Consider the following 27,924-nt stretch of genomic DNA (forward strand, 5'->3'; position numbering starts at 1 on the left):
TGTGACACTTTCTAATGTCACAATGGAGGGACAACTACGCAGGTTGATTTTAGCGCTGCTCATCGTGGACTATATTGCTGTCATTGTTCATTTTAGTCAAACCATACAGTTTGAAAACGAGGCGCGGCTCCAACTAGAAAACAATGTTTTGATGCATTGGATGTGCTGAATGTGCATATTAAGGCAGTACAGGAGGAGGTGCACATTAATAATCCTCCAGGACTGTAACATGCTCATGTTTAACCCAAACAATGTGTCATGTGACTGCAGTTGGTTCGGATCCAGGTCGGAACACTTTCTCACCACAAACGAACCGCACCAGAGTTCATTTGTAACCGGACTGAGACCACCTCTACCAGAACTGCACTTAGGGGGCGAACAAACTTGAGTTCAGTTGAAACGACCCAAACAGGGCAGGTGTGAAAGCACCCTTAGTTCAATTCTCAGCGCTGTTTCCAGCAGGCAGCTCCAAATTATGAGGCCTACACGATATCTGGCTGGTGAACACAGTGGAGCATTTAGTTGCTAAAGGGACAGATATTTTTTTCAGAAGTTGGTGGAGACCAAAAACAGAGCTAAAAGCAGAGTGAACACTGGACTTACATTTGTCTGGTGACCAGGAACATGACTGGCTGGGGTAGGCAGAAACCTGGAAAAGGCAAAAAACAGACAAACACAAAAAAGGGCAGAATTTGAAAATACCCCTCTGTCCTAAGCCCCTCCCACCTGCAACCACATGCATGTGCACGTTTCATACAGTAACCCAGTGTTTCCCATGCATAGATTTATTTAGTACTATTCTCCCTATTCTCAAACTAGGAGAATCAGACTAGTAAACCTTCAAGACTATACATGTTTAGATTTTAATTTGCTGTAAATGGACACACAGGTTACTCGGCAGTGGTCCCATTTGCTTGTTATTTTAAAAAGAATCTGTTACTTATTGTTACTAAACACAGGTGTCACCAAATCATCCTGGACTGAACTCAATTTAACATTCATGTGTTTAATTTGCAGTGGTAGCACTGTCGCCTCACACAAAGAAGGTTCCTCGTTCGAACTCAGAGTCGGGGAGCTCTTGTGTGTGGAGTCTGCATGTTCTCTCCATGTCTGCGTGGGTTTCCTCCGGGTACTCCAGCTTCCTCCCACAGTCCAAAGACATGCAGGTTAATTGGTGACTCTAAATTGTCCGTAGGTTTGAATGGTTGTCTGTCTCTATGTGTCAGCCCTGTGATAGTCTGGTGACCTGGTGTGAAAATTGAATCACATATTTTTACTTTTATATCCTTCTCAAGTTTATACTTCTTACTCCTACTTTCTATAAATCAGTATGCTTGACATCAGAGCGACTGTAATGAATCACAATTTGCCCCGGTGGATGAATAAAGTAGTCTGATTCTGAAGTACGGTGAATTTAGTGTTTTTATTACAACAAATTAGGAATTCTTGAAACGACCTTACACCTAATTGATGCAGCAGGAAACATGTATTTCAGATTAAATAGCTTAAAATGTGTCAGTGTAAGTTTTGTGGTTAAATATTTTGTAATCAACAAAAAAAATCCAAACATCTATGTCCTTACATCAAACCTGTGATCGTCACTGCAAATCTGTCAATCATGTAATTAGTTATGTATACAAAACTGCTGTGTCTGTATCCGAGTACAGACTGTACATATAATAGAGAGGCAATTCTGGTAAAGTACCTCGAGGGCTGAACGTAATGATCTTTAATGCGCAGAAAAAGAGCATCTGAGGACAGAAATGGATCATACAGAACAACACACCCACGCCCCCCGCCGTCTCCTGCACGCACACCGAGCCGTACTCATTCTATATCCTGACATTTAGAGCAAGTCGCATCACATCTAGACGTCAGCCGAGTGAAGAGATGCTCTTAACTGTTAAAGGTCGGCAGAAAACAAGAGAAAAATGGAGATTCGAGCTTCATTAGAGTTCAATTCAAACATGACAGAACATGTGAACTCATCATCTGAACAGCAAACAACGTAATCACAAACATTACATCTCAGGGAGTCTGTTATTATTTCAGTTTGTGATACACTCGTCTTTCATTGTATTGCTGCTGCTGTGTGTTTTTGGTAACTGCTTTACCTGCAGCTACAGTCAGAACAATTAAAGAATATAATGATTACAGGTACAAATGCAGCCCATGGAAACCAAAGAAAATAAACACACTTGGTTGGATATTCTTCAACTAATGTCACCGCTTTGAGTCATGAGGTGACCTGAATGTAAAACTGAACTTCTCTTGAGGGCCTATGCTACATAACTTTATGAACGCTCATTTATCCGGCAGTTAATCCTGTTTTCTGAACATCTTTTACAACTTTGAAGAGCAGAAATATGGATGAGGTGCTTCGCTCCAGGCCACAGCAGTGCTTGATCCAGGATTAAAAACACATCCTCACTCTGGGAGGAAACATGTTAACCCCTTCAGACCCTAGGGTTATGATACATGATACTAAAGGTGCTGAACTTAACCATATTCTTTACCATGTGGAATAACAGCTGTCCTCCTGGGACGCTCGCTACTTAACCTTGTTTCCTGAAGAGAAAACCTTAGAAGAGTCTAAATACTGAGGCTTAGTCCGTCTGCATTCACTTGTATTTGTCACTCATTAGTGAACACAACTGTATTTTTACCAGTGAACACTTTCAAAGCTTTAAAGCTATAATTCTTAACGTTTTTGTGAAAATTAAATCCTGTTCTTGATAATGTTTATGGTCGGCATTCTCTCAGCAATAACCATTTAATGGAATTACCTCCCTAAATTTAGTAGCTTTTATTATTAATGTCGGGTCCGCCATTTCAGATTGCCTACCAATGAATGAGACATTCAAAGGAAACAATGCAGCATACAGTTCAGCTTGACTGTCATGCGTAGTTTTGTGCCATTAGCGGTGTGTCCATAAACATATTTTTATGTGCATTTTGTAAAATCACATTAGAAAAGCTGTTAGGAAATTGCAAAATCTGATCAAGTTTTTATTGCGCAAGAAAAGTTTTTACGCTCCCCTGAGGTGGTTTCTGCCTTTGGCGAAAAAAAGGTTGATGCAATAAATGGGATATGGACACATCTTTGCCAAATACGTTCTGATGTTGTGAACAGTTAACTCACTAATTTGTCTTCATCTACGGACAGCATGAAACATGACCAAGACTATCAGACTTGAAAAAACAATTAAAACTTGCCCATTTTAAAAACATTCCTGAAGACCTTTTTTCCATTTTCCTCTTGTAGATTAGTAGATCACCAAGGGGACCTGTTTTGCTTCTGGTAAGCAACCTTTACTTCTACTACTACTCTCTTTACAGCAATTTGTAAAGTGTAGTCTATATCGCTAACTTCTGATGAAGCTAAACTTTGCAGAGCCTAGTTTATTCTCTCCAAACCAGTTAAAGGAATAGTGCACCCAAAAATGAAAATTCAGCCATTATCTACTCACCCATATGCCGAGGGAGGCTCAGGTGAAGTTTTAGAGTCCTCACATCACTTGCGGAGATTCAAGGGGAGAGGGGGTAGCAGCACAACTCCACCTAATGGAGGCTTATGGCGCCCCAGATTCAAGCGTCCAAAAATACATAACTGAAACCATGTGAACCACCTGAAGCCCCGACATAAAAAGTTGTTTGGAAAACAACACAGAGAGGCAGTCAGAGCTACAGGCTACAATGAGGCTAAAAACAGAGTTCAAATGATGTTTTTGGCTACAATGAGGCTAAAAACAGAGTTCAAATGATGTTTTTTCCAAACAACTTTTTATGTCGGGGCTTCGGGACACTTGGATCACTGCGGACGAGCAGTATGGAGATATTTTGTGGTTTTGGATCACTGCGGACGAGCAGTATGGAGATATTTTGTGGTTTCAATTATGTGTTTTTGGACGTTTAATCTGGGGCGCCGTCAGCCTCCACTTAGGTGGAGTTGTGTTGCTACCCACTCTCCTTTTGGATCTCCCGAAGTGTTGTGAGGACTCTAAAACTTCACCTGAGCCTCCCTCGGCATATGGGTGAGTAGATAATGGCTGAATTTTCATTTTTGGGTTCACTATCCCTTTAATTACGCACTAATTTGCATGTCTTTTTTGCATCATTTCAAAAGTTTGCTTATAATTCGCTCAACAGTTTAATAAAAAAGGCAGCTCATGATAACAATCTCAGTGTTTGTTTCATTCTTTATGTTTTATTTTTTGGGAATATTTTTCACCTTCATTTGAGATTTGACAGCGAAGAGGTAGACAGGAAACGAGGCGAAGAGAAAAGGTACGACAGGCAACAAAGGTGGTCGGACAGAACGGAACTGGGCACATTGTGATTATGTGGCATGCACAGTAACCTCTCGACTACCAAGGGGCTCCTTCACTTCTCGGTAAAAGCCTTTTAGAAATGACAAAGAGAGCTTCCTAAGAACTATAACATGACGGTACATAATTATTTATTTGCTGAATCCTTTTTCATTGCACTTAGTAGCATTTACTTCTTAGCAGTAAACCAACTTTTCCATCTTCAAGCATATTCATAAGTGCTGTATCGTAGGCAACTGGACTTGCTAGAGTTTCTTGAAGATGTATCACCTCTCATCCAAGAGGATTCTTCAGTTCTAACGGACTGGTGCGGAGTCACAGGCTCTAAACTCTGTGGGTGTGAACCCTCACAGGCATCTCCAAGTATACAAATGTTTTCTAAATTTCAAGATCTTTTCAAAATTTTGGTGTTTCCACTTATGTTTAATTTGTGCAAAAATGCACATAAAAAGAGTTCATCAAAAATGCACCTATGAAGGTTAGCGCTGACCACGATCGTTTCATCAAAAATGCATCTGCAAAAATCTTTCTTTTTTTTTTTAACAATGGGACAGTTTTAAATATCGCAAGGAGTAATGGAACAATCGGGAGCAGCCACAGTGAGCTGTTACAGCCCAGACACACCAAACTGACTTCAGAGGCTGCATCTCCTGATATCACCTGTGTCTCTGCCTAGAAAGTTGCACATGAACACATCGTAAAGCCTACAGACAACGGCCAACCAGCACGTATGTTCTGCACTTGTGTGAGAGAAGGTAACTCTCCACACCAGCAGATGGTAGTCTGTAATCTTAATTAGAAAAGGTAAACCAGAAGACCGTCTTGATGCTAGTTAGGCAGTTAGCACATTAACAACACAATCCAATGTTGAAAGAAAAGATATTAATTGTGCAACAGTGAACAGTTACACAAACCGTCAGGAAACGTTTCTGCTAAAAAGCTCACTGGCTCCCTCTTGACTTTAGTTGTTTGTTTACTTTCCTCTCTTCTGTTTCTCTTTGTGTCGGGCTAAGCTGAACTGCCGGTTGAGTGATTTCACTCACTGATGGGCTACTCTGTTGCCGACACTGATTAAACATGCTGAAGTGGCCCAAAAAAAAGCAGACGGGAGGCGACAAGGGCATTTGTGCAGGACACACCACACCGACTAGGGCAACAGACGCTCCCCGACAGCCGAACTCTGACTGATGTTCGACTGTCGGCTTGGTGTTTCAGGGCCTTTAGATTAAGAGCTGCAGGCGACAGGCGGTCAAACACATGTTTGCTGCAGTATTAAACCGCCCTTTCTGTTACAAACAGTAACCGTAAAAACTTTAAATCAATGATATTATTACTCATTAGCTGCAGACACAACTGTCACGGTCACTAACAGGTTTATCTTTTAGCAAACATGCGTTCTTATTTAGCATGAAAAAAGGTCAAAACACTGCAGAGAAATCTGCATGAAAAAAAAATCTGCTTCTTTTGTACCAACACAAAGGAAAAGAGAACAAAATATGTAAGCCTACATTTTCTTGTCTGTGATACGCTCACAAGACAAACAGGTGATGCCAAACAAGGCAGAGCGACACATGGTAAACACACAAATCAAGGGGAAATTCCAGCACTGTATGCACTGTAAAAATACACTGCAAATAATAAAACTAAACTGACAAATGTGCCCCCATGCTCCGGTGAATCTCTAAGGGGCTGAATGGCATGGGAATGAGCTTTTAACAGAGACACCGGGGGAGGAAGAAAGGAGTCCCATTGCGAAAGAGTAGAATTACCATATCACTGAGGAGCAAATACAAAGCTCCTTGAGAGCAGCGGGGGATCCGTCATCCAGTGAAGAGCGGTGTTGAAATGCGGATATTTCTGAGTATTCAGACACCACACACTGGTAATAAGCAATGGGGGAGATCACACGGTTGTTTAAACCTCACACAGAACATCCTGAGAATCCAGGCTTCACTGTGACAAAAGCAAACCTGAATATGGAAAAATCTTCGGTCAGACCTTGTAGAATTTGAATGAGCTCTCTGTAAACAAACTTAAAAACATGGAAACAATTTCGACGATAAAACTATCATATAAATGCAGAAGAGTTAGTAGCCGAAGTTTCCTCGAGCCATGCAGTATCCCAGTTTGTTCTGGTTCCCAATGAAAGACATGATGCCTACGTAAGTCTCGATGAGGATGTTCTGATTCAGGACCAGGACACCGTTGGCCTTGCCAGGAAACGGCTTTATAGTGTGGGCTCTCTGCGCTGCATCCTTGAGCTGTTCACGAAACTTCTGGATCTGTGGACGAAAGAGTGGGCGGGATCAGAAATACATAACGAAAATACACTTTAGTCACGGTGTGTATGTCCGGTCACAATATTGTACTTTAGAGGGATTCAATCTTTTTTTGCCACATACCAGATAAGTGACAGTGTCAAGCATAATTTTCATTAGATCATTAAAGTCCCCCTCCAGGGGGAACCAGGGAGATACTAAGTTCCAAGTCGGCCTACAGAAAAAGGTCATCCCTGGAGCACTGTACACCGATCAGTCAAAACATTAAAACCGCTGACAGGTGAAGTGAATAACATCGATCATTTCATTACAATGCAATGTTCTGCAGGGAAGCCTTTGGTCCTGGCATTCACGTGGATGCCTCTTTACGCACTCCACCCACCTAAACATTGTTATAGACCAAGTACCCCCACTGATTGCAACAGTACTCCCCAATAGCAATACCCCTCCAGCAGAAAAAACAGCATGCCACACTGCAAAAACTACCCAGGAATGGCCTAAGGAACACGACAAAGAGCTTTGGGCATCAAGCTAGCTTTCAAATTCCCCAGATCCCGATCTGATCCAGCATCTGTGGGATAAACTGGTGCCCCAGAGGTCCTTTGTCTAGACCTCGACAGGTCAGAGCCAAGTCTGATCTCCGGTGGAGCCTCTGACCCGTCAAGGCATGGAGACAGAACCTCGGGGGGTGTCCTGTGTTGTCTGGCACCCAGGCGCTGTCAACAGATCCTTTGAGTCCTGTGCGTTGCCAGGTAAGGTACCAGCATGCCCAATGGATGTTGGATCGGATTGGGATCTGGGGAATTTGGAGGCCAGGTTGATGCCTTGAGCTCTTTGTCACGCCCCCCAGGGCCATTCCTGAGGAGTTTTTGTGGTGTGGCATGATGCATTGTCCTGCTTGGGGGGAGGTATTGGTCTGTAATGGTGTTTGGGTGGGTGGTGCGTGTCAAGTGGCACCTGCATGAATGGCACTTCCCTAAAATCTGAGATTCAATCCTACACCAAGCAGCTAAATCAGGTACGTCACTAACATGAAAGCTGATATGCAAATTCCAACAATAAACCTGAAACCTCGAGCACAGAGTGGACTTATTACAGTAATATAAAAATCTCAGCGAGACAGAAGACATCTTCCTAAAAAAACTTTCATTAGACCTCTGGTATATGATCTGCAAAATCTGCCAGCCACTCAAAACATTACCATTGTTTTTTGGCTGGTGAGTAAAGAAAATCTCAATTAAACATAATTAAAAAAGCATAAATAAATGCTGAAATTAATATGCAAATAAATAAATAAATAATGGCATAAATTAAGAAGATTAAAACCTCCTACCTCATAAACACAGGCCCAGAAATACAGAAATATATAAATGTGGTTGTACAAAAATGTAGAAATCAAATTAACAAATTTATTTATGTCTTGTTTAATTATTAACTTTAACTATTAATTTATTTATGCAATTATCTATTTATTTTCCATATTTTTATTCATCCATATATTGGTGCATTTATTTATTTTTGTATTTATTTCAGCATGTATTTATTTATTTATTTATTTACATACATATGTATTTATTTACAAATGTATTCCCATATTCATTTAAATAACTTTACTGATACTGATTACACAATATTTTACTTATTGGTTAATAGAGTATTACAGAGTGTGTACTACTATCTGTAAAGTCATGTTACTAAGATTCTTAATCAACACTGTAGTTTACAAATCACAGCTTAAAAGGAAATAATCAGAGGTCAGGGGTCAAATCTTGATGACCTGCCTGCAGTAATCACCAAACTACAGTCTACAGTCAGGATCTCTCACATTTCACACACATGATGTGTCACATCATAATTAAGATTACACTGCATTCTTAGGGAATGTTCTTCCAGCTGTTTGAGTCTGTCAGGCTCTGCTGCCAGTCAACATGTGTGTGCACTCATTGAAATGTGTATAATTCCACCTTCTCTCTTACTCTGCACAGCAAGTATGACGCGTTTGTAACACTGTTGAAATTTCATTCCATAGTACAGGATTGCTCCACTCGCTTCTCCTCCTCATGCTGAGTCGTCTGCTGTAATTGCTCAAAAAACACTGATGTTGAAATCTCTGTATCAGTTTTGCAAGCACGTCATACTTCTGTGTTGAGACACACATGGCAATTTTTTAGCAGTACAAACCTAAAACTAAACATTAGTCATCTGAGTGCTGGTTTTATATATTGAGACTTTATATCTGATACCTGTCAATCAGAGGATTTCATTGGGTTTCAAAACTAAACTGACAGAGTACACATGAACAATATCTGATGGCTAATTCCAGTAAGTCACCTCTGAGTGATGACTCATTCAACCACACGATGAATCTCACCACACTGTTGTGTTTTGTTAAGTGATAATAGTTAAGTGTCTCCATGACTCTTAGAGTACACACCTCCACCTGGATTAGTCACAAACAAATGATAATATGAAATAAACCGACATTCTGACAAATTAGAAGTCACTTCGCCCTCATCACTAACTTCTGGTGATACAGAGTTGCGCAGCTGTTCCATAGTTTCAGATTTATGTGCTGAGTTGTTTTGAGATATGTGACTCTCAAACTTGTGCCAACTTTCACTGGAAATGGTCCCAATGAAAGCTGCTGATAGTGATTTTCCTGAGAAACCAGGATATTGTTCCAGGAAAGAAATGCTGCTGCTGTTGTCTTTTTTTCTCTACATATTTCTTTCAATGCCACAAGCAACACAAATTAAATTTCAAAACATCAGCAATTAAATCCACAGCTATCTGCATGGCTCGGCACTGCTGGTGTCCCATGAGATGTATTTGTGTGAGTGTGATTTGGGTGAACTGAGCCTTTAAACGAGGCCAAACTGGCCTAACTGATTGATCAACTTACGTCGCAGAGAGCAGCGTATGTCTCATTGATGTTCCTCACAGGGTGGTGTGTGAAGGTGATGAAGGGGTAGTCGACGGTGAAGGGGTTCCACCTGGAGGTGAAGGAGGGCTCTCTCAGCCGGTCCCAGAAGAGTCGCACCCCCTCCCCCTCTCTCCTGAACACACAAAGACACAGAGGAACACAAAGTGTGTCTCTCTCAGTGACACGTTTGACTCAAACATGTGACAAAACTTCAGGTTCCACAGTTCGTGTTGTCACCAGATCAATACCACCACTCACTGCTTTCTATAAACAAGTTCTTGTTTTGTTTTCCAGTGAGAATTTTGCATAAAACACTGAATATAAATTATTTCTTTGCCTCAGGTCACATCCAGAATAGCTTCAACTTACAGGCTGTCATTTGTAAGTGACAATTATGAGGCACAGAATTGTTTTTGCCTATAGCTTTTATCCCAGGTATCAAGTAGGAAAATTAATGCTAACAGAGCTTAAAACTAAACTGCAGTAACTGCACCCTGGCTCTATAGTTACTGCCTTTTGGCTTTGTGTTGCTAGTGGGGCTGCAGTAAGAGCACACTGATGGTTCACAAGAGGACTGTGCAACTTTCGCGGCCGCTAAGCCTGCACAAAAAAGAAATCCAGTAACCCTCAAATCACCAAAGAGTGGGAAGCACCCTGAACTGTGCTGCCAAGCAACTGCGACCTCAGTGCTACAGTGCTATTAGCACGAATTTAAATTAGATATTGTGCAGACATTTGGTACAAAATTGGCCCCTTTCTATGTAAATGAGCCTCACTGTTGTCGTGCCAGGTCTGCTTGAGAGCGGATATTTCAGTTTTCTTTTTCTCTCAGTCAAATCCCTTGCCTGAAGTTTTGAGGAATGCCCCTGCACTTCATCTTTCAGGACCTGTAGCTTGCGCTCTGAAAATTTTAGTTCTCTTCTTCTTTCATCAGTTGTTCCGCCGATGGGGTTCTTGGCACTAAGGAAACATTTATACTTTGCCACGTGGATAACTGCAATTAGGTGCAAAATTGGGCAAAACTACAAAACTTTATGGGCCTGTTGGTGCTGTAATATCATTTGTGCAATATTTTTTGTCAATTGGACTTTGAAACAGGGTAGACAGTAGATGCAAGTGATGCACAATTCATGATGCGATCACCGACCACAATCCATTCTTTCTGAATTTGTTTTCAATTTAGTAATCTGATGACCAGAACTCTGAAAGCAAGAGGGCTAGTAAATATACAAGCTAGCTAGATTGTTACAGCTAGCCTGATCTAAGAACACATTCATGCTGGCGCTATTTGGTCCGCTTTGAACGAACCCTGGTCCGCTTTCATGGATAGTTCGGTTTGTTTGGAGTGTTGTGAACACTCATTCGAACTCTGGTGCCAACCAAACAAGCAAACCCTGGTCCGCTTGAAAACTGGTGGTCCAGGTTCACTTGCAAGTGAACCCTGGTGCGGTTGGCTTACAGTGGGTAATGCAAATGGACTATCCAGCGAGCTAAAGAGAGGAAGTGACACAGAACGCATTGCATTTTGGTGTTTGGTGCTTTTGTGGTGACCAAACGGCTGAAGGGGATGGACTTCCGTTTTCGGTCCTGGCCAATCGATGAGCCGGGGTTTCTTCTTCCTCGTGCTTTTTTTCTTCCTGGTCAGTGGTCGTTTTGGGCAATACCGCCCCCAACCAAGCAGCTGTTGTAACTGTGTGACGCTGTCCAGGAGGTTTGGTCCACTTTAAAAAGTGCAGTGTGAAAGTGAACTGAACCAAATGAAGGTGTGAAATTTTTCGGCATTCCCCGCCCAATCAAATAGAGTCCCCTGGACTATCCTGGTGTGAATGCGCCCTAAAGCTAAACTTGGCTACTTTTTTTCTCCAGGTGTAACTGTATTCTGTAATATAAAAAAATATATTTTCAATACATATTTTCAAAAACTTAAATTTTGGTGTTTGAGTTTGTTACCACATAACTAAATGAGACAGTAGCTACATGGATTCATGATGGGAGGACAAAAGACCTACAAACTAGACCTGCTAAAAAGGTAACTAGCTCAGTAGAGTAACAGTAATTGTCATCTCGAAGTTTGACTCTGATGGAAATTACACTTCTGTAATTTGGTGTGGTTAAAAACCCTTTAAAACATATTCAAATGTATTAAACTCTGAATTTATTTACTTGATCTATTTTAAAATGAAGTGTAAATAGACAGGAGAGCCACAGAAATACATGTAAACCTTTAGTTAACTAGAAGAGCACTAGGAGAGCAAACATATCAGCCAAGGCAAAATGTCATAATGTTCATGAAACTGGAAACATAATTTATGTATCTGTATTCTCCAAAATGTAATGGGTTCTTCTCTTGGCCCATGCTGCACCTCTATAATGTTGTTACACTACTGGAACTTATAACTTTGACACAATACCTTGAAAATATTGATATTCAATACCTTTTTCAATAGAATGGGGAAAATTTGACATTTATGGCATAAAATTTAAAATTATTATTAAACAATAAATACAACAAGGCTGTAACACAACAACACTGACTTTTCTTGGTTAGAGGCAGAGAACAGCAGTATGACTTCAGTAAAAATAATAGCGAGAGAGAAACTGTAGCAAGTAGCAGTGTCTATATTCAATATTGATATGCACTGATAAATCAATATTATTGACAGCTGTACAACTTTTTTAAGATATTATGTATTAAGGATGCATGATAATATCGGCACATCATCAGTATTGGCTGATATTTGCTTTAAAATGAACTTCAAATGAAGAATCAGGCAACATGCTTTTTCTTATTTTGCTCAAAGAATGAATATCACATACATTGAAAAGTGTTGTATTTCATGTCTCCATCTGCTGGTGGGCCGTCACGCTAAGTATACCTAAACATAATATGATATGAAGAGATTTGATAATCACTAAAATTCGGTGGGGGAAAAAGGCGATACATGGCTATTGGTAGCGGTTATCGGTCACGAGTTGTTGCATATCGGATATCGGCAAAAAATCCACTATCATACATCCATATTGTGTATGACATCTGGGGGCAAATTAATCTGCCAAGAAACATACAAAGCTATAAAATAAAACTATTACAAACTATTTTGCAGTGTGCCAGCCAGCCTGAAAACCAAACCCCTTTTTAACAGTAATTGGGTGCACATAAAAATGTATAGCTACGTACCTTCTGATATGAAACTGCCCCACCTTTCATGGACCATATTTTTGCTTTTTGAGTCTGAGTAAACTATATTCAACAATATTTTTGCTTTCACATTAGTTCACATTATCTCCCCTAAAGGGGGATGACCAGACCTGTTGGTTCCATGGTAACAATGCATGAATAAAGAAAAAAAATGGCACTAATCTGTCCTCGGGGCAAATACTTAATGTGAGGGCAGTCTTATGTTTACCAGCCTTAGAGGTAATCTACAGTGTGTTCATCGTATTAAAGTAAATACTGTAGTTATTAATGAAAAAGCCCCGGGGTCGTATCTCTCCTCAGCCTAATGAAACCTCAGAGGACTAAGAGCAAACAGACCTCTGAACACTCACAGATCCCACCTTTGAAATAATGTTAGCGTTGATGTACATGTTGTGAAGATCCTTACAATACTGTCCATCAAATGTGATCTAGGGCTCTCACAGCTCTAAGACTGTAATAACTGCAGGGAATACAGTATCTGTGTCACTGTTCAAAAAGGTACGGGGTCACAGAGAGTTCAAAACACCTCTGTATTTCTTTTTAGGTCACTGTTATCTTGCTGCTGAAAATTCAAATAACAAAATGTAGAGAACAGAACTGTGACGGTATAAGAAAGACACCTTGGGTATATACACAACCACAACGATAATGATTTTGTGAACCATTTAAAACATTCTTATTGTATAAATGCCAGTCTCCTCTATTCACTGCACTTGAACATAAAAATACCCTTTTTAAAGGCTGTGCTGATGCTGCCATTGTGATAGTCTGGGTCTATCCAAATAAGACAATATATATGAATTTAATGGGTGGCTGACCTTAAAAAAACCTCTATCTCATGCTCAAAGTTTTCTGTGCCTACACAGAGTTTCAGCAACTTTAATCATATTTCTACATCCTGAGGTTTTTGCAGCGTACATACAAATAGAACTAAAACAATAAGTTGATTTATTTATTGGCCAATCAACAACAAGAAGTTGCTCTGCATATCACCACAACTTCTTGTAGCAGAGGTCTGTACAACTCACTTCTTTCTAATTCCTCACCTCCAGATTTTTTTCATTTTCAAACTTGTAGTCTTCAGCTCTAACTAGGGTTGGGTGATTGTGTCCATTGGCTGTTGTTTTCTTTTTTTTGGCGAGGGGTCAATTAAGCTAATTTGACGGTCTGCCTCATCGAGAATTCCACTTGGTAAATAATACAATAACCCGTACAGCGCAATTCAATGTGTGCACCAACAGGAACTGGTAGTCGGAGTTGGTCCACATTACTTAAGATGGCAGTTCATGTTTCTGCAGCGGTTGTTGGGCCGACTGTGGCTGGTTGGAAAATGTTAACATTACTTGACCCTAGCTCCAACTGATACCAACTCAATTGACATCACTTGAGGATATTTATCATACTCCACACAGCTTCCTTTGACCTACGCGGTAGTACTCCCCAACATATGTAAATGTTGACATGTAGAATTATTGGAGTATTGGATCAGTCACATAGGGCTCTGGGAAATGGTAATTTATTCAATTACAAATTCAATTGGGCCAGATTTTAAAACCAGCAAATGTAGATGGACCAGATATTTTCAGCAGCCTATTCAAAACTTTTTTTAAGCCTTTGGTAGTAACAGATATTAAACAAATGAAAATTAAATTAGTAAAAAAACAGGGTTATTGTTTATTTTTGAAAAAATAAAGTGACAGACAGACAAACAGAATAAAAAAGCGTTTAGGAAAATACACAGGACGTATTTCTTGTGACTATTCAACCACAGCCCACATGTTTTGGAGCTGCTAAGCATGGTTTGAACTGCGTCACATGAGAAAATACTATTTTGTTATGATTGGCGTTGTCACAATACTGATCCGTACATCCTGTGCGATTGGTACTGTGCATGTGTAACTCAACAGAGATGGGAGGGAAGCGCCATGGTTCACTCGTTAACTATCCTACTTTAAGAAACTATATGTAGTTTAAATATCAGCTTTATGTGTGTTGGGCCGCCAACTAAACAGGCCTGGTACAGACCAAAAGATTAATTTATTAACAAAGAAAATAACTGTTAGATTACTTGGCAATTTATAGAAATAATACAAGGTTGCAGCACTACATGTGTATATGCAAAACGAGGATTTTGCTTAAAACAATACTGATCCACTGAGACAAGCTGTTAGTTAGGGATCTTCTCAAAGTGTCCTCACAAGTCTGTGCACTAATGCTCCAGTAAGACGCTTACTAGACTCACAACAATATTTGGATCAACACGATTAAAGACTCTGGCCTAACAGGTCTTTGTGAATTCATAACTTGTTTGACAGAGCAGGTAAACAACTCAAAACGGTAGCTAGAAAAACCTGCAGTGACTGGTTTGACTCCTCAGCACAGTCACTGCACAACAACACAAAGGATACAGTTACAGTAGTTTAATTATCCAACAAGTGTCAGGAAAACACGAGTGATATCTGTGCAGTTGATGCATTTTCAGTGCTTGTCAGAACAAAAGTAACACACTGAATTCTGACTGTGCATCAGGCTTTTACATCAAGGGATCTTATTTGTCCATCTTTGATGTGGTCTCTGATTTCCCTTCCGATGACAGCATGGCGTTTTCTGCCCACACACCGCCCTAATACAAACGCTGATTCAACATTATGGATGTCAATAAGGATTTCATCATTTCCTGTAGCACTTTGCAGTGTTGAAACATTTGTACCGTATGTTAAGCAAGTAATTTGCAGCTGCGTATTCTTTAGACTGAAAATAAAATATTTAGTGAGTCAAACCCACAAATGTGCCTTTGTAACCTCTGCACTTGGTGTGGATGTACAAACACTTGTATTTATTTAGGGCTTAATACTGTGTGTAGATGCTGTTGACAGCTATCAAGATGCAACTTGCAAACAATTTAACACTAAATTGTGCAAACAGTGTTCATACAGTGTGGTTTGTGATGGCAATCAAACATCCTGTTTTGGTGTTTTGTGATTCTGTCAACAGCTGTAACTGTCTGTGGAATAAAAAACGCAACTATGCAAAGTCTTATCTATAATGTACCTGCTGGTTTGCAAAAAAAAAGTAAGAACACAGATAAATAAATCAGCAGACAGGCAATTTCCCAACAGTGTTCTGATTTCCTTAATGATCTGTCACACTGATGTGCACATTTTACCACATACTTTGTACAAGAGCACTTCCTGCCAACAGAATTAAACACCTGAGGCTAAACAATAGTGGTGTGGCTGTTGATATGTCATGGTCCCAGGGAGTGGCTGCATCATAATGCAATCATCTCGCCATGTTTACACAAGTACTTTCCAAATGACAATGCTGCTGCTGAACATTTTGTGCCTCCTCCAGAGAAAAGCTTGTGCAGGGAGAAAAGGGGGAGGAAAGAAAGAAAAAAACTTGGTACAAAAGCAAAGCCTGGGCTAAAAGACTGATTATATTTCAGCAAAAAAGAGTGAGGATGGTGGGGTTACGTTTGTACACATTGCCCTTTGTAAGAGCATTCAGCTATTGCTCGAGTATAAATGGGGATATAAAAAAGCTTTGGCAAATTCCACAGGTAAGCTATCACTGGGAGAAGGACCAGCCCAAACAGGCAGAGCAGGGCTGGGCTTTTCAGCCAGAGGCCTTGGAAGTCTTCACTGTGTTTATGTGGCAGAGCTGGGGTTTGGACTTTCACTGCGCCTCGCTTCGTTACAGTCGTGAAAATACAGAAATGGTGAAAGCAGGCTACACCTTCGCTTTGGGCTGGGCGATACGGCCTACACATAATGCTGCAATATTTTAAAAGTTTATCCTGATACATGATATATCTTGATTCTATGATATCTCCCCTAAATGACTGCAAAACACTAAAACTCTAAACTACTAAATATACTAGTGTTACTAGAACCAACAGCTAACTGCTGAGAATATATCTTTGACCGGTTATGCATGACGGTCTATGCGTTAATTCTGCTGCACGTCAGTTTACTGCACTTTAAATCACCCATGTGCAGAGGGAGCTAGCTAGCAACACAGCTCATTCGGTGAATACTGCTTTTGATGCAATCTCAACCCAACAGCATTGCTGTGGAAACACTGTGCCCACCCTCCCACCCACAATCCCCCTTCAGCATTGTTAGCATTGTTAGCTAAAGAGGTTTTGCGACTCAAAATGAAGCCGCTTACTCACTGGGGCTACCTGGGGAGAGGTCAGAGGGTTTTTGCAGCAACGCTGTCCCACCACCGGAACAGTGTTTCCAGCGGTAACTGTGAATGAGCAGCACAGTTACTTGGCTCCAACCTGACCCATGTGTTGCACAGTGCAGAGCAGCTGAGGCTAAAGTTCGCTAACCAGCGGAGACTGGATTGTGGGCAATGGACACTACGTTTCTGCATGTTAACGCAACTGAAAATAAAATAAAAGGCAAGACATTTGCAATACAAAACACTGAAATTTCACCACCTATAAATGGACAGTGTTTTGAAATTCAGCACTCAGTTAGTCAATGGAGCTACGGACTCCTACGGAGGAAAGGCCTCCTTCACATCATCTTAAGTTTTTTTTTTTCTTAAAATTAAGCGGTTAGTTAACTGAAAAGCAAAACTAACCAAAGCTGACATTAAGTTAAATTAAGTACTGTTGTATTAAAGTTAAATACAAAAACTGTGATAATGAAACACAAAAAAGTGAAACCACTGGAGCTTTTATCCTAAAGAAGCTAGTGCGTCTCAGGCAGAAAGTGTTGATGTTTTTGCTGTGAACTTGAAGCTTCTGCTAAACAGTTTGATGTTAGCAGTTAGTGCAAAATTAAAACATTATGGCAGCACCTTTAAATGTAAGGATTTATTCACTGTGGTCAGGAAACAGTGGTCTAGATGGGTGGAGGTGTGCGTGGTGTTTCAGGTTTCAGATTCAGATTCAGATTCAGAATACTTTATTAGTCCCAAAAGGGCAATTCATTTCTACAGTCGACCTGTCCATTGTGAGTATTTTTTAGATTTTGTATCTGTAGGAAGGAGTAAGCGAACTGAAAGGCCAAAGCAGGTCCAATGCTGCGTGGCTCAAAAAAAATTACGTGACTCATTTCTACATTTATACTCAGTGTTTGCATTATAGTCATTTACAACATCCCACATGGAACAAGCCGTGACACATCTAGTATAATCGATAAATCGCCCAACCCTAACTCCTGCTGTGTCATTCATAAATTTCTGAAGAAGAGAAGTTTTTTGTCAAAACAAATAAGCAAAACCTGCCTGACGCACAACTTAAGAAAGAGGCTAAACTGAGGAAATCCACCTTCTGCTGATCTTCCCAGTGGAGTTCTACTGAATCCACAGTGTTTATACAAAACGCACATATGCATAAAAGAAACACTGCATTCTGAGCTTTAGGGCAAGTAACAAAAAATTCCTCCCTGGGCTTTCAAGCACTTGGGACTCATAAGTCAACACACAAGATAAATATCAAGCCCAGCTCCAGTTGTCATGGCAAGTGTCCCACATTGTCTCAGAGCGAACAAACAAATCTGGTCCGATTGCTCAATAGAGCCTGCAGGTTTGTCAGCCATCCATACATGTATCCATCCAACAAGGTTTCATTCAACATGTGAAAGGACTACAGAGAGAGAGAAAAGGGTGGAGTGATGACTAGAAAAACACAAAGATTTGAGCTTACTTGTAAAAACACAGTTTTGCTATAATATTCAAGCCTTGAAAAAGGCATTTGCATTATTCATGATGAAGCTGCTCACGCAACCTCCGAAGCCTGAAACATACAGCCATGTTACTGTGGATGTCATGATGCAAAAGCTGCGATATCATAGCTGCAGGCTGTTGGCAAAGATATTTCCACCTTGAAAAGGCTGCAGAGTCCACAAGCTGAAAACTGCTCCCAAGGTGTATGAATTTTGAGCAGCACGCCCAAAACATTACACGCCTACTGGTGAAAATTCAAGGCTGTGTTTAATTTTTTGCAGCCCTATTAAAGAAAGTGCAGCTGAGGTTACAATTACTGGGAATCGGTTGTTGAAGGAAGCAGCCGGCATGAAATTTAATCTTCAGTGGTGATGAATACGCAACTTTAACGTCAAACAAGTGTTGCAACTTTTTCTTTTAGGATATTAAAGTAACAAACTCTAAGCTCCTTATCTATTAGCACATGTTGTGCAATACCAGTCTCAAGTATTAAAATGCTCAGGAGGCCTTATGAATCGTTGCAATGCTCCAAGTATTTCGGGTTTGTTGTTTATTTGAATCATTATTCGTGCAGTAGTACAGTAGTAGTGGATTGGTAGTATATTAGTATCATGGTAACAACTACTCTTCCAATTAAAATTCAGTATAATCAACCAATGTTTACACTACGTATAGTAAACTCAGAGGTTACAAAATCACCAATACACCCAACCCAACAAATGACTTAAAAAATAAAAACATACAAATAATTTGAAAGTTGCATTCCTTGTAGAACTAGAGCAATAAATAGACCGAAATTATGAGGGAGGTGTATCAAGACAAGGGACTCTAAAGACTTGGTATTTCACCCATGGGCGGTGCCTTACGTCCTGCATCACAAAGAGTGTTGGGTGTGTTCTCGTCAGCTCGCATTGGGACGTCTCGTCACTGTTGGACTTAGCTAGCAAAAACGTAACCTAGTTTTTTTTTGTGTGTTTTTTTTAACCTAATCTTCGCCTTAAGCCCAAGATTAAACCTACAGGAGACCTAATGCTGAACTGTAAAGGCTCATTGATGCTCCCTTTACATACGAAAATAGATACATCCATTTCAAACATTGTAAATGTCACTAATCTCACATATCCATGCATCCTTTATGACAGCATAGGTACAGCCAATAGATGGCACTGGAGGGCAGAGTCAAAAGTTTCAGAAAACAAACAAGACGAATGTGGAGGAGGTCGTAACGGGGTACCTTTTAACGGAGGCAATGTCATAGACAGCAGTAGCCTATGAGGCGATTACACAGATCTCAACATGTGGACGGAGAGCCATTTTCTAAATGTATTCGTTGTCTCCTGTCGGTCATATCTCACTTGAACTACGCGACACTGCCCCCGAGATCTCCAGTGGTACTGCTCTGTTTTATCAGTATCTGTAAGCTTTCAAAAAACATACACAAATATGGACGAAATGAAAGCACAGTGTGGACAGAAGGCATCATATAAAATATGAACATGCACTTGCGCGCTGAGATAGTCATGGAGCCCACCAAAGCGTGTGCTGTTGCGTTCTACAAAACCACGCCCATCCAGGTAAAAATACCAAGTTTCTAAGGAGTTCTAAACTGGTGCTGTGTCTCAAATCGCGCAATTCTGTACTTGCACTTAATATTTTGAGTGCATAAGTGCGTTCACACTGAGAAGTATGGAAAAATGCGGTGCACTATGAGTACCCGGATGGTGCACTCAAAACGGTCAGTAAGTTGAGTGTGGAACTATGGACACTTCTCACCCTCAATGGACACCTTCTTGGCTATGGAACGGAATGGGAGGGACCACTTTTCAAACTGGAAATGGCGGCTGAGGACTGTGCGACTGTGAACGTCGCTGCATTGTACAAATACATGTGTTTTTTGCACTAAGCACCACTATACTGTTGTCGGGTATAAGCCAGCAGTATGTTTATTAGGTTAATTTAGCAGTCTGTAATGATTTGGTACCACGAACGATAATGCGAATGCTAATGCTAGTTTGCGAACTAGCTAATTTGCGGTAGTCATTTCCGGTGAATGCACAACAACCGTGTTTGGTTTGAGACAACACTACCCTGTCGAAATTTGCGCACTACGCCAATAAGCACATAGTGCACATAGTACACTACATGAAAGTGTACTGACGGAAGTATGTGATTTGAGACACAGCATAAGTTAATGTTAAAAAGGGCATTCTGCTGCTTCCCAAGTGACGTCACAGTAATGTCATCAGGGTTAACTCAGCTTGAACATTTAGGAGGCAGGGAGTCTAATGAAAACATAATTTAGTTGCATAATAAGAAATGTAGGATCCAGTGCTTTTGGAGTTCAATGCGTACTAGAAAAAAAAGGCAATTTTTTGATAATTCTTTTTAAATTCTGTCCCATGTGAATCCATAAACTTTGGGAAAGTGCAACTTCTCTTTTAACTTCTCTTCTCTAACTTCTCTTTAAGCCAGCAAGCTCAGGGTGCATTTCTTCTATACTTAATCGTAGCAAAGTGCTAGTTGCGCTGCTCTATTCTGCGCTATCAGGAGCTTGTTCAACAGTTTTTATGCAGCAGATCACTTAGCAGTACTTGGGATGAGACAGTACCACAGTTTGTATATTTTCTAAATACTCCTCTTCCCATTTTTGCAACTTTTTTATGTGACTACCCCATAAACGCCCATGACAGGTGGACCCATGATAAGTTTAGCCCCACTGACTTCAGTCCTTACCCAAATACTGTTTGCATAGTTTGAGTTGAGAGGTGGAAACAGGAGTGTTAGTCCTCATTTAAAGAAAACTGGTGGTGTGTGCGTGTGTGTGTGTGTGTGTGTGTGTGTGTGTGTGTGTGTGTGTGTGTGTGTGTGTGTGTGTACGTCCTTATTTCTTGCTGAGGGAAGAAAATTATTTCTTCACATTTTAAGCACAGATTTCAGCCTTTAACTCTCATGCTTCACATCAAATTAGTTGTGGCTCTGACTACATTATCATCTGATGAGCTACATTATGTTGATAATATCTTAAAGAGCTGCTATGTACTGACTGCCCTCTGCTGTCCAGAAGTGTAAGCTGCTCTGGTTTGTATAGGTGTAGTCGGAAAGACAGCAGAATAAGATGATGATTGTAAACCTGGTCCAATGCAAAGAGCGGCTCAAACTACAGATGTTACACCTTATTGATGTGTATATTAAAACCACTGTAAAAATAAATAATAAACCCACTTGTGTCAGCCTAACAACTGACAATGTGAGGAAGAAATTGTAGTTAATAAAAGTAGTTGAAGGTAGGGGCTAAATAAGGCATCATTCCCTCTGAAGCCTTATTGAGAAAAAAAACAAAACGTCTGATCAGATGAGAAACAGAGGAGTGCAGAGCTGGGATTATTTCCAACCTTCATAAATATATATATTTCCTACAACAGTTACTGAAGCAACCTCTAGTGGGGGTTCTTTAAACCTCCACACCCAACTCTTTCAGACAGGAATAAAAAAAAAATAGATGATGTGCTGGGTAATTAGTTTGTCTAGACAGTTTGGAAAGAAGGCACTTAAAACACATCTTTCCCCACAGATGCAGAATATACAGTGCTTTTTCGTCGCACCTGGAGAATGTGCGAAGAAAACAAAACCATCAGGACTAAAAATACTGACACTCCCCGAACACTTTCTACTGGCATCATCAAGGTTTTTTGGGAGGCTGATGGAGCACAGATGAGGGTACTGACGCCAAATAACACGCTCCGCAGAGGGAGCTTTGATATTCTTTGTTGTGAAGCTGCTGGTCTGGGAACACAGGGGTCAAACGTTCATGAAAGTGTTTGCAGTTTCAGTTCAGTAAGTTGAGTTCTATTAATATCATAAGGATGTCTAGTTGTAATGGTTGGACCAATCATATACCAACAGAGAGAAAGTACAAAAAAAATATTGTGGTGGCCAGCGATGTCTTTGTGTATGTTTTTGCATGTTGCCTGGTTTTCATATTTTAAAAAAATTATAATAATAGATAAATTAACAAGGGCACCTCAAGTAGTATATGCATGACGGCTATTTAGCCTGAGTCCTTTATGGAAAACAAACTGTTGGGGTACATTTATTTGTATACTGCGATTTTCTTCCTGTACATTTTGTATATATGCAGACTACATTTATAGCTCAACAACAAAATGTATCTTCTTACTGTGTTTTGACTGATAATAAGCAACAGGTTGTTGATCTACTGCTGCCTTGGTCAAATTTGTGTTATTGTGGTGAATCCAGAACAACTCTTGGCCTTTTTTATTCTTTTTTTTTTTTTTAAAGACGAAGAAGCATAGAAATACAACAAAAAACATAGTAGAACAAACAACTGGTCAACTTCGCACTCATACAAACTTTATACTTTCAAAAATACATGCCAGTTCATACAGTAAAGAATTATTATCAAGCCATCAATTTAGTAAAAATGTAATTTTCTCCATCCTTTGAACATTCGTCACAGAATCTATCCAGGCAGTCTTCGTTGGATGTGTGATCCATAACCTTTTTCGTGTTACAGACTTACTTGCTGGCTGCTGATAATATCTTTAATAGAAATTTGTCTCGTACCAATGAATTAGCTTGTTCAGCCGATTGTAGAGAACTTACCCTTTAAAACATCAAAGTCATACAATAGCACGAACTAACTGATCGAGGCAGTGGTAGACCAGCAACTCCCATGTTCAGCGAGGTAAAATTACTGTTTCTGTCAATAGAGTCTGGCTTTGAAGGGAGCATAAATAAATCTGTTTGAGAAATACTGAGCATACGACTGGATAAATGAGAACTTAGATTATACTGCACAAGTTGTGTGAAGGTTTTTAAATAGATGTTTTGAGACAGTTTTGTTGTTGTTAAATGCATGACTTCAATTCATCAAAAAAATTCTCAATTTTTTGGATTCTTTGTTCACCATGGAGGCATATGAGAAAAATGTTTTCTTCACAAATTCAATGTAACACAGAGTGAGTAACTGATATACAAATGGTTATTTGGGGGATTAAGATTTCATTTAGCCGGAGGCCTTTATGGAGTAGTATCTATGGGGGGTATACAATTTATATGTAAACTTGTATTTTCCTTTGTGTACCATAATTTTTTCATGTACCTTTTTGTACCTTTTGTATATATGTATATTTCTAGTGTATATACTTAATATATAATGTCTTTTATGTTGACTATTTGCAACAGGTGTGGTAGGTCACATATAACAGAGGGCTGAGGAAGACCCTTCTGACAAAAGCTACTTGGTGTGCAGATCTATTTGTTTCTACTCTAATCTCTAAACTTTGATTTCATAGCATTGTACAATCACATGTTGTAAGAAATGACTGCAGAATAAAGATCTAATAGCAATGCATGTGTGCAATACCTAGTGTTGCTTCAGCAAAACAGAATGTGCAAAATGCTTGGTAACAATTGTGAAATATTTAATGCAATTAAATGCCTCAGTGTGGCTAAATAATGGCCTGACCTCCTTGACGTAGCTGTGAAGGTGTCAGCTTTCTCGCAGCCAATACAGTAGATGGACTCCAGCAGCAGTGATTCACATGAGCAGTTGCAGAATCATCCATGACGACATCAAACAGATGAATAAATGCGATGTGGCGTGCTCCTGCCTTGAACTGTCTCTATCAAGGGTGCACACTGACATCAAGTGGTCAGATGACAACTGTCAGCTGGCAAATCAGGCTGCAGATATCTTGTGTTCACACACACTCTTGAATGTGAACAGTAATACCTCAAGAGTGACAGTCAAGTGTCATTACGATCACAGCGGCTGAATCATACAGCTGTACTGCTGTGGAGATATGAAGGCGTCCTTATTTACATCAGAATATATGTGGCTATATTTATTTGTTTCTAGTGAGCAATGGTAATGTGGGAAAAATCTATCACTCCATAACTGTCTGAACTGTTTGATATGAGGGCATTTTAAGTGTTACTGTACAATATTCACCAACATTTAGAACTTCTGTGAAGACATATTTTACATGATTACAGCTGCGTTTTACTACAGTCCAGGGGTGTCCATACATTTTTTGAATAGGGGCCAGATTAGATCATGTGAAAATACCCGGGGCCAGCTGTTTCTCACATCATTTGGACTGTTTTTAAAAAAAACATTAAGGACAAGACAAATTCAACTGTCTGCTTGTTTACCGTCCATTTATGAAAACACATTGATTCTGCCTGCGTACGAAGTATACAGCTGATAATAACTACCTTACAGTTGCTTATAAACCATTTATTCTTTATGATATGAATACTTAATAGGGGAATTTAAATAAAGAGTTACAGAAAAAGGAATGTAACATTAACACAGCAGCTGAATAATCTTCTCGTCCTGACTTTTCCTACTTCTCTCTCAAACTGATTTTGTGATGTCGAAACAAAGTTTAGTACGAGAGCAACAGGGAGGATTCATTTTCATATATACATGAACGGATCAATTTCTGCCAAAAACAAGACAGAATGACCTAGACGCACAAAAGAAGACACTTCCTGTGGGACAGACAGAGAGGAAGACAGGGAGGAACAGGGAGGACGTGGTGAAGATGGAGACAGAAAGAGGGAAATGTTTGAGGGTCGAGTCTTTCTCATTTGAAAGCGTCTCTTTACTGTTGGACTCCCGGGTGACTTTCATGAGCGTTTTATGTATAATTTAACGTAATGTGCAGAGATAAAGCCTCCAATAAAGGCCGCGCTCTCTAAGCTCTTCACAGCGCATTACGTTTTATTCATCAAATTAGTTTTAGTTGGTTTGGTATCCCCTGAGCCGTCTTTAAAAGGTTTGGATGAAAGGACTACATTAATTTTGCCACTAATCAGTTAAGCGACAGCTCCAAGTGACAGCTATGCACTCCTTACCCCCGAAAAACTCCCCGCACACTTGTCTCGCTGCCATGCCTGTTTCAGGCTGCTCCATGTGTCCCTGGCTGCACCCTGCACCAATTCCTCTGCATGTATCCCCGTCGCAGCACGGCCCTCTGATGCTGCCCTCAGCATTGTGTCACTGTTGTCACTGACATCTCAAATTACAGTCAATACTTTTTAGGACATCATGCGCACTACTGCAACCTTTGAAATTCATTAAGAAGGCTGCATGTACCCATTGTCATTACACCCTCAATTGTTTCGAAGGACTTGGGAATGTGTTGTGTGAGTTATGAAACGATTACATACAAGCAAATAATGACTGGACATGTTTTGTGTTAGAGCTTAATAGTTAATTGTGTGCTAAGGAGGACTTTTGTCACAGGGAATTTAACTTTTCAGAAGCAAATTAGAGCACATCACAGATAATTAGGGCTAATATTTGTAATTCTCCAAGTGGATTTTTCATTTTTTCATTGGCTAAGAAACCCTCCAAATATCAATCTTAAAGAGGACTTACTGAAAATTACTAAAAATGAGACAGGACACCAGAGATCCACGGCTTTCTCTGTAACACAATAATGCTCTGCACACTGTTTAATGTCAATTAATATGTCTCTGTTAAACAGTAACTTTGGTATTTTCAGCCTGGACCTTATTTCCCCATGTTTTTGTGTCCCACTGACTTATAGGAACAACAGTTTTGGAAATAAGTCCAGTACTGAGTGAGACCGCTGCAGCCAGCTGTGGTAAAACAGGCTGCAATGTAACCACTCTGGGCATTTGTGCGCTGTCAATTTACGTCCACTAAAAGTGTTTTTGTTCCTGACCCAGTGTCCAAAATTAACTTTTTGACTCAACAGCCAAGGGGTGCTGGTAGATGAAAAGAAGCCACTGGTCAAGCATATTTTTTAACCAGCCAAACATGGTTTTCCCTGGGTTTTTTCGAGACCAAGGTGGCAAAGGCCTGTGGCGGGGGGCATCTTGACAGCTGTACTTTTAGATACGGTCCCCCCCCTCTATTAAATATGAAAGCAGGCCCCCACATGCTTGAGCTTTACACTGCTGACTTGTATAATCAGAACAGTCATGTCCTGTGATTTTCAGCCTTCTATGATTATATTTACCCTTTACAGCAGGCACATCCTGACAGCTGAGAATATTACTGTCAGGTATTGTCCCCCCTCTATTAAATATGAAAGGAGGCTGAAAATCACAGGACATGTCTGTTCTGATGACACAAGTCAACGGTCCTGAAATGTGTGTTTCTCTTCTATAATACACATTCTACATGCTTCTGCATCCTTTGCCTTTCAAACAGGGCAGAGCTCCGTGGGAAACAGTAGGAGAGACACAGCCTGAGGGGGAACCGGGATCTGACACAACACCAGAGGGAGAAGCAGGTCCGTGGAGCTGTGCGCCGGATGCAAAAACAAGCGCACGGCTCTGAGTAAGCTAATGTGCTGCTGCTGCCAATGTAGGAAGCAATAAACAGTTCAGCGTCTTGGTGAGACTACGGGGCCTCCATGTTATTATGTCATTACCTTGAAAAGTGTGGACGCAAAGCTAGCTAGCAGCAGACCAGCGGCAAGTGATAGTAGCAAGTGATAGCAAGTGATAGAGTTAACAGAGCGGCAAAACCAGGAGTGCTCGAGACGATCAGCTCGCAGCACCGTTAGGAACAAGTCTGGCGAGTGCGGCAATATCAGGGGTTTTTCTGGTAAAACAAAAAGGTTCTTACTCTTTAACAAAAAGGTCTATCTCTGTAGGGAGCCTTTCCATAATGTTGTCAGATGAAAAAACAAAAACTTTTAGCGGACGTACACTGATACCGCATAATTGTCCCAAGCGGTTACATTGCAGCCTATTTCGCCACTGCTGGGTGCAGCACTCTCACTCAGTACTGGACCAATTTCAAAAATCGTTGTTCTTATTGGTCACTTAGACACAAAACCACGAAAAAAATAGGGTCCTGGTTAAAAAAATACCAAAGCTACCTTTTTAGTTGAAGTGTCAGCAGTGTCCTGGTGATCATTTACTGCTCCAAATTAAAGACCGTGTGAGGTTAAAGCTGCAGGTTTTATGGATAGAAGATTTAAGTTAACTGTTGAAGGACTAAACAAGGGTTGTGGAAGACTCACTTGAGCAGGGAGGCTGGTGGGAAGGTGAATTTGCCATGGGAGATGCGGTCCACAATGTTCAGCGGGATCCTCTGGATTTGCTCACAGACGAACATGACGAAGTCGTACTTGAAGACCAGGAGAGAGTTGTCTGTGATGAGAGCAAGACGCTCTTTCTCATTGTTCCAGTGATCCACCCTAAAACAACCAGAGAGTGTGTGTCAGAGCTACAGTAGAAAAAAATCCTTTATTGGCATCCATAATTTTATTTTGAAACAGAAGTTTTTGGGTCACTTAATTCTTAACCAAAGTTGCTCTATTTATCAGTTTATTTATCTGCACATGCATGTGTATAGAAAAGACAGTGAGAATTTTAAAAACTGTGCAGGAGAGGTGAGAAGCCAAAAACAGCTAATGGAGAAAACAGCTGATAAGTCGAGTGAGTTAAATGTTTGCTATGTCAGAACTTGGTCAGCAAAGGTGTTTCCATATCCTATTT

General features: G+C 40.3%; 1 protein-coding gene across 1 annotated transcript in view; it reads right to left on the bottom strand.

The window, feature by feature from the left end:
• Positions 1-4,183: 4,183 nt before the first annotated feature.
• Positions 4,184-27,924, bottom strand: part of tprg1 (tumor protein p63 regulated 1) — a 32,538-nt gene continuing 8,797 nt past the window's right edge. The window contains exons 4-6 of the mRNA XM_050055028.1: positions 27,447-27,623; positions 9,510-9,663; positions 4,184-6,610 (exon numbers count right to left, since the gene is read on the bottom strand). Coding sequence (XP_049910985.1) covers positions 6,416-6,610; positions 9,510-9,663; positions 27,447-27,623 — 526 coding nt within the window. The 3' untranslated portion in view covers positions 4,184-6,415. The remainder of the gene's footprint in view (positions 6,611-9,509; positions 9,664-27,446; positions 27,624-27,924) is intronic.

Source organism: Epinephelus moara, chromosome 10 (assembly GCF_006386435.1).
Source record: "Epinephelus moara isolate mb chromosome 10, YSFRI_EMoa_1.0, whole genome shotgun sequence".
NCBI classification, from domain to species: domain Eukaryota; kingdom Metazoa; phylum Chordata; class Actinopteri; order Perciformes; family Serranidae; genus Epinephelus; species Epinephelus moara.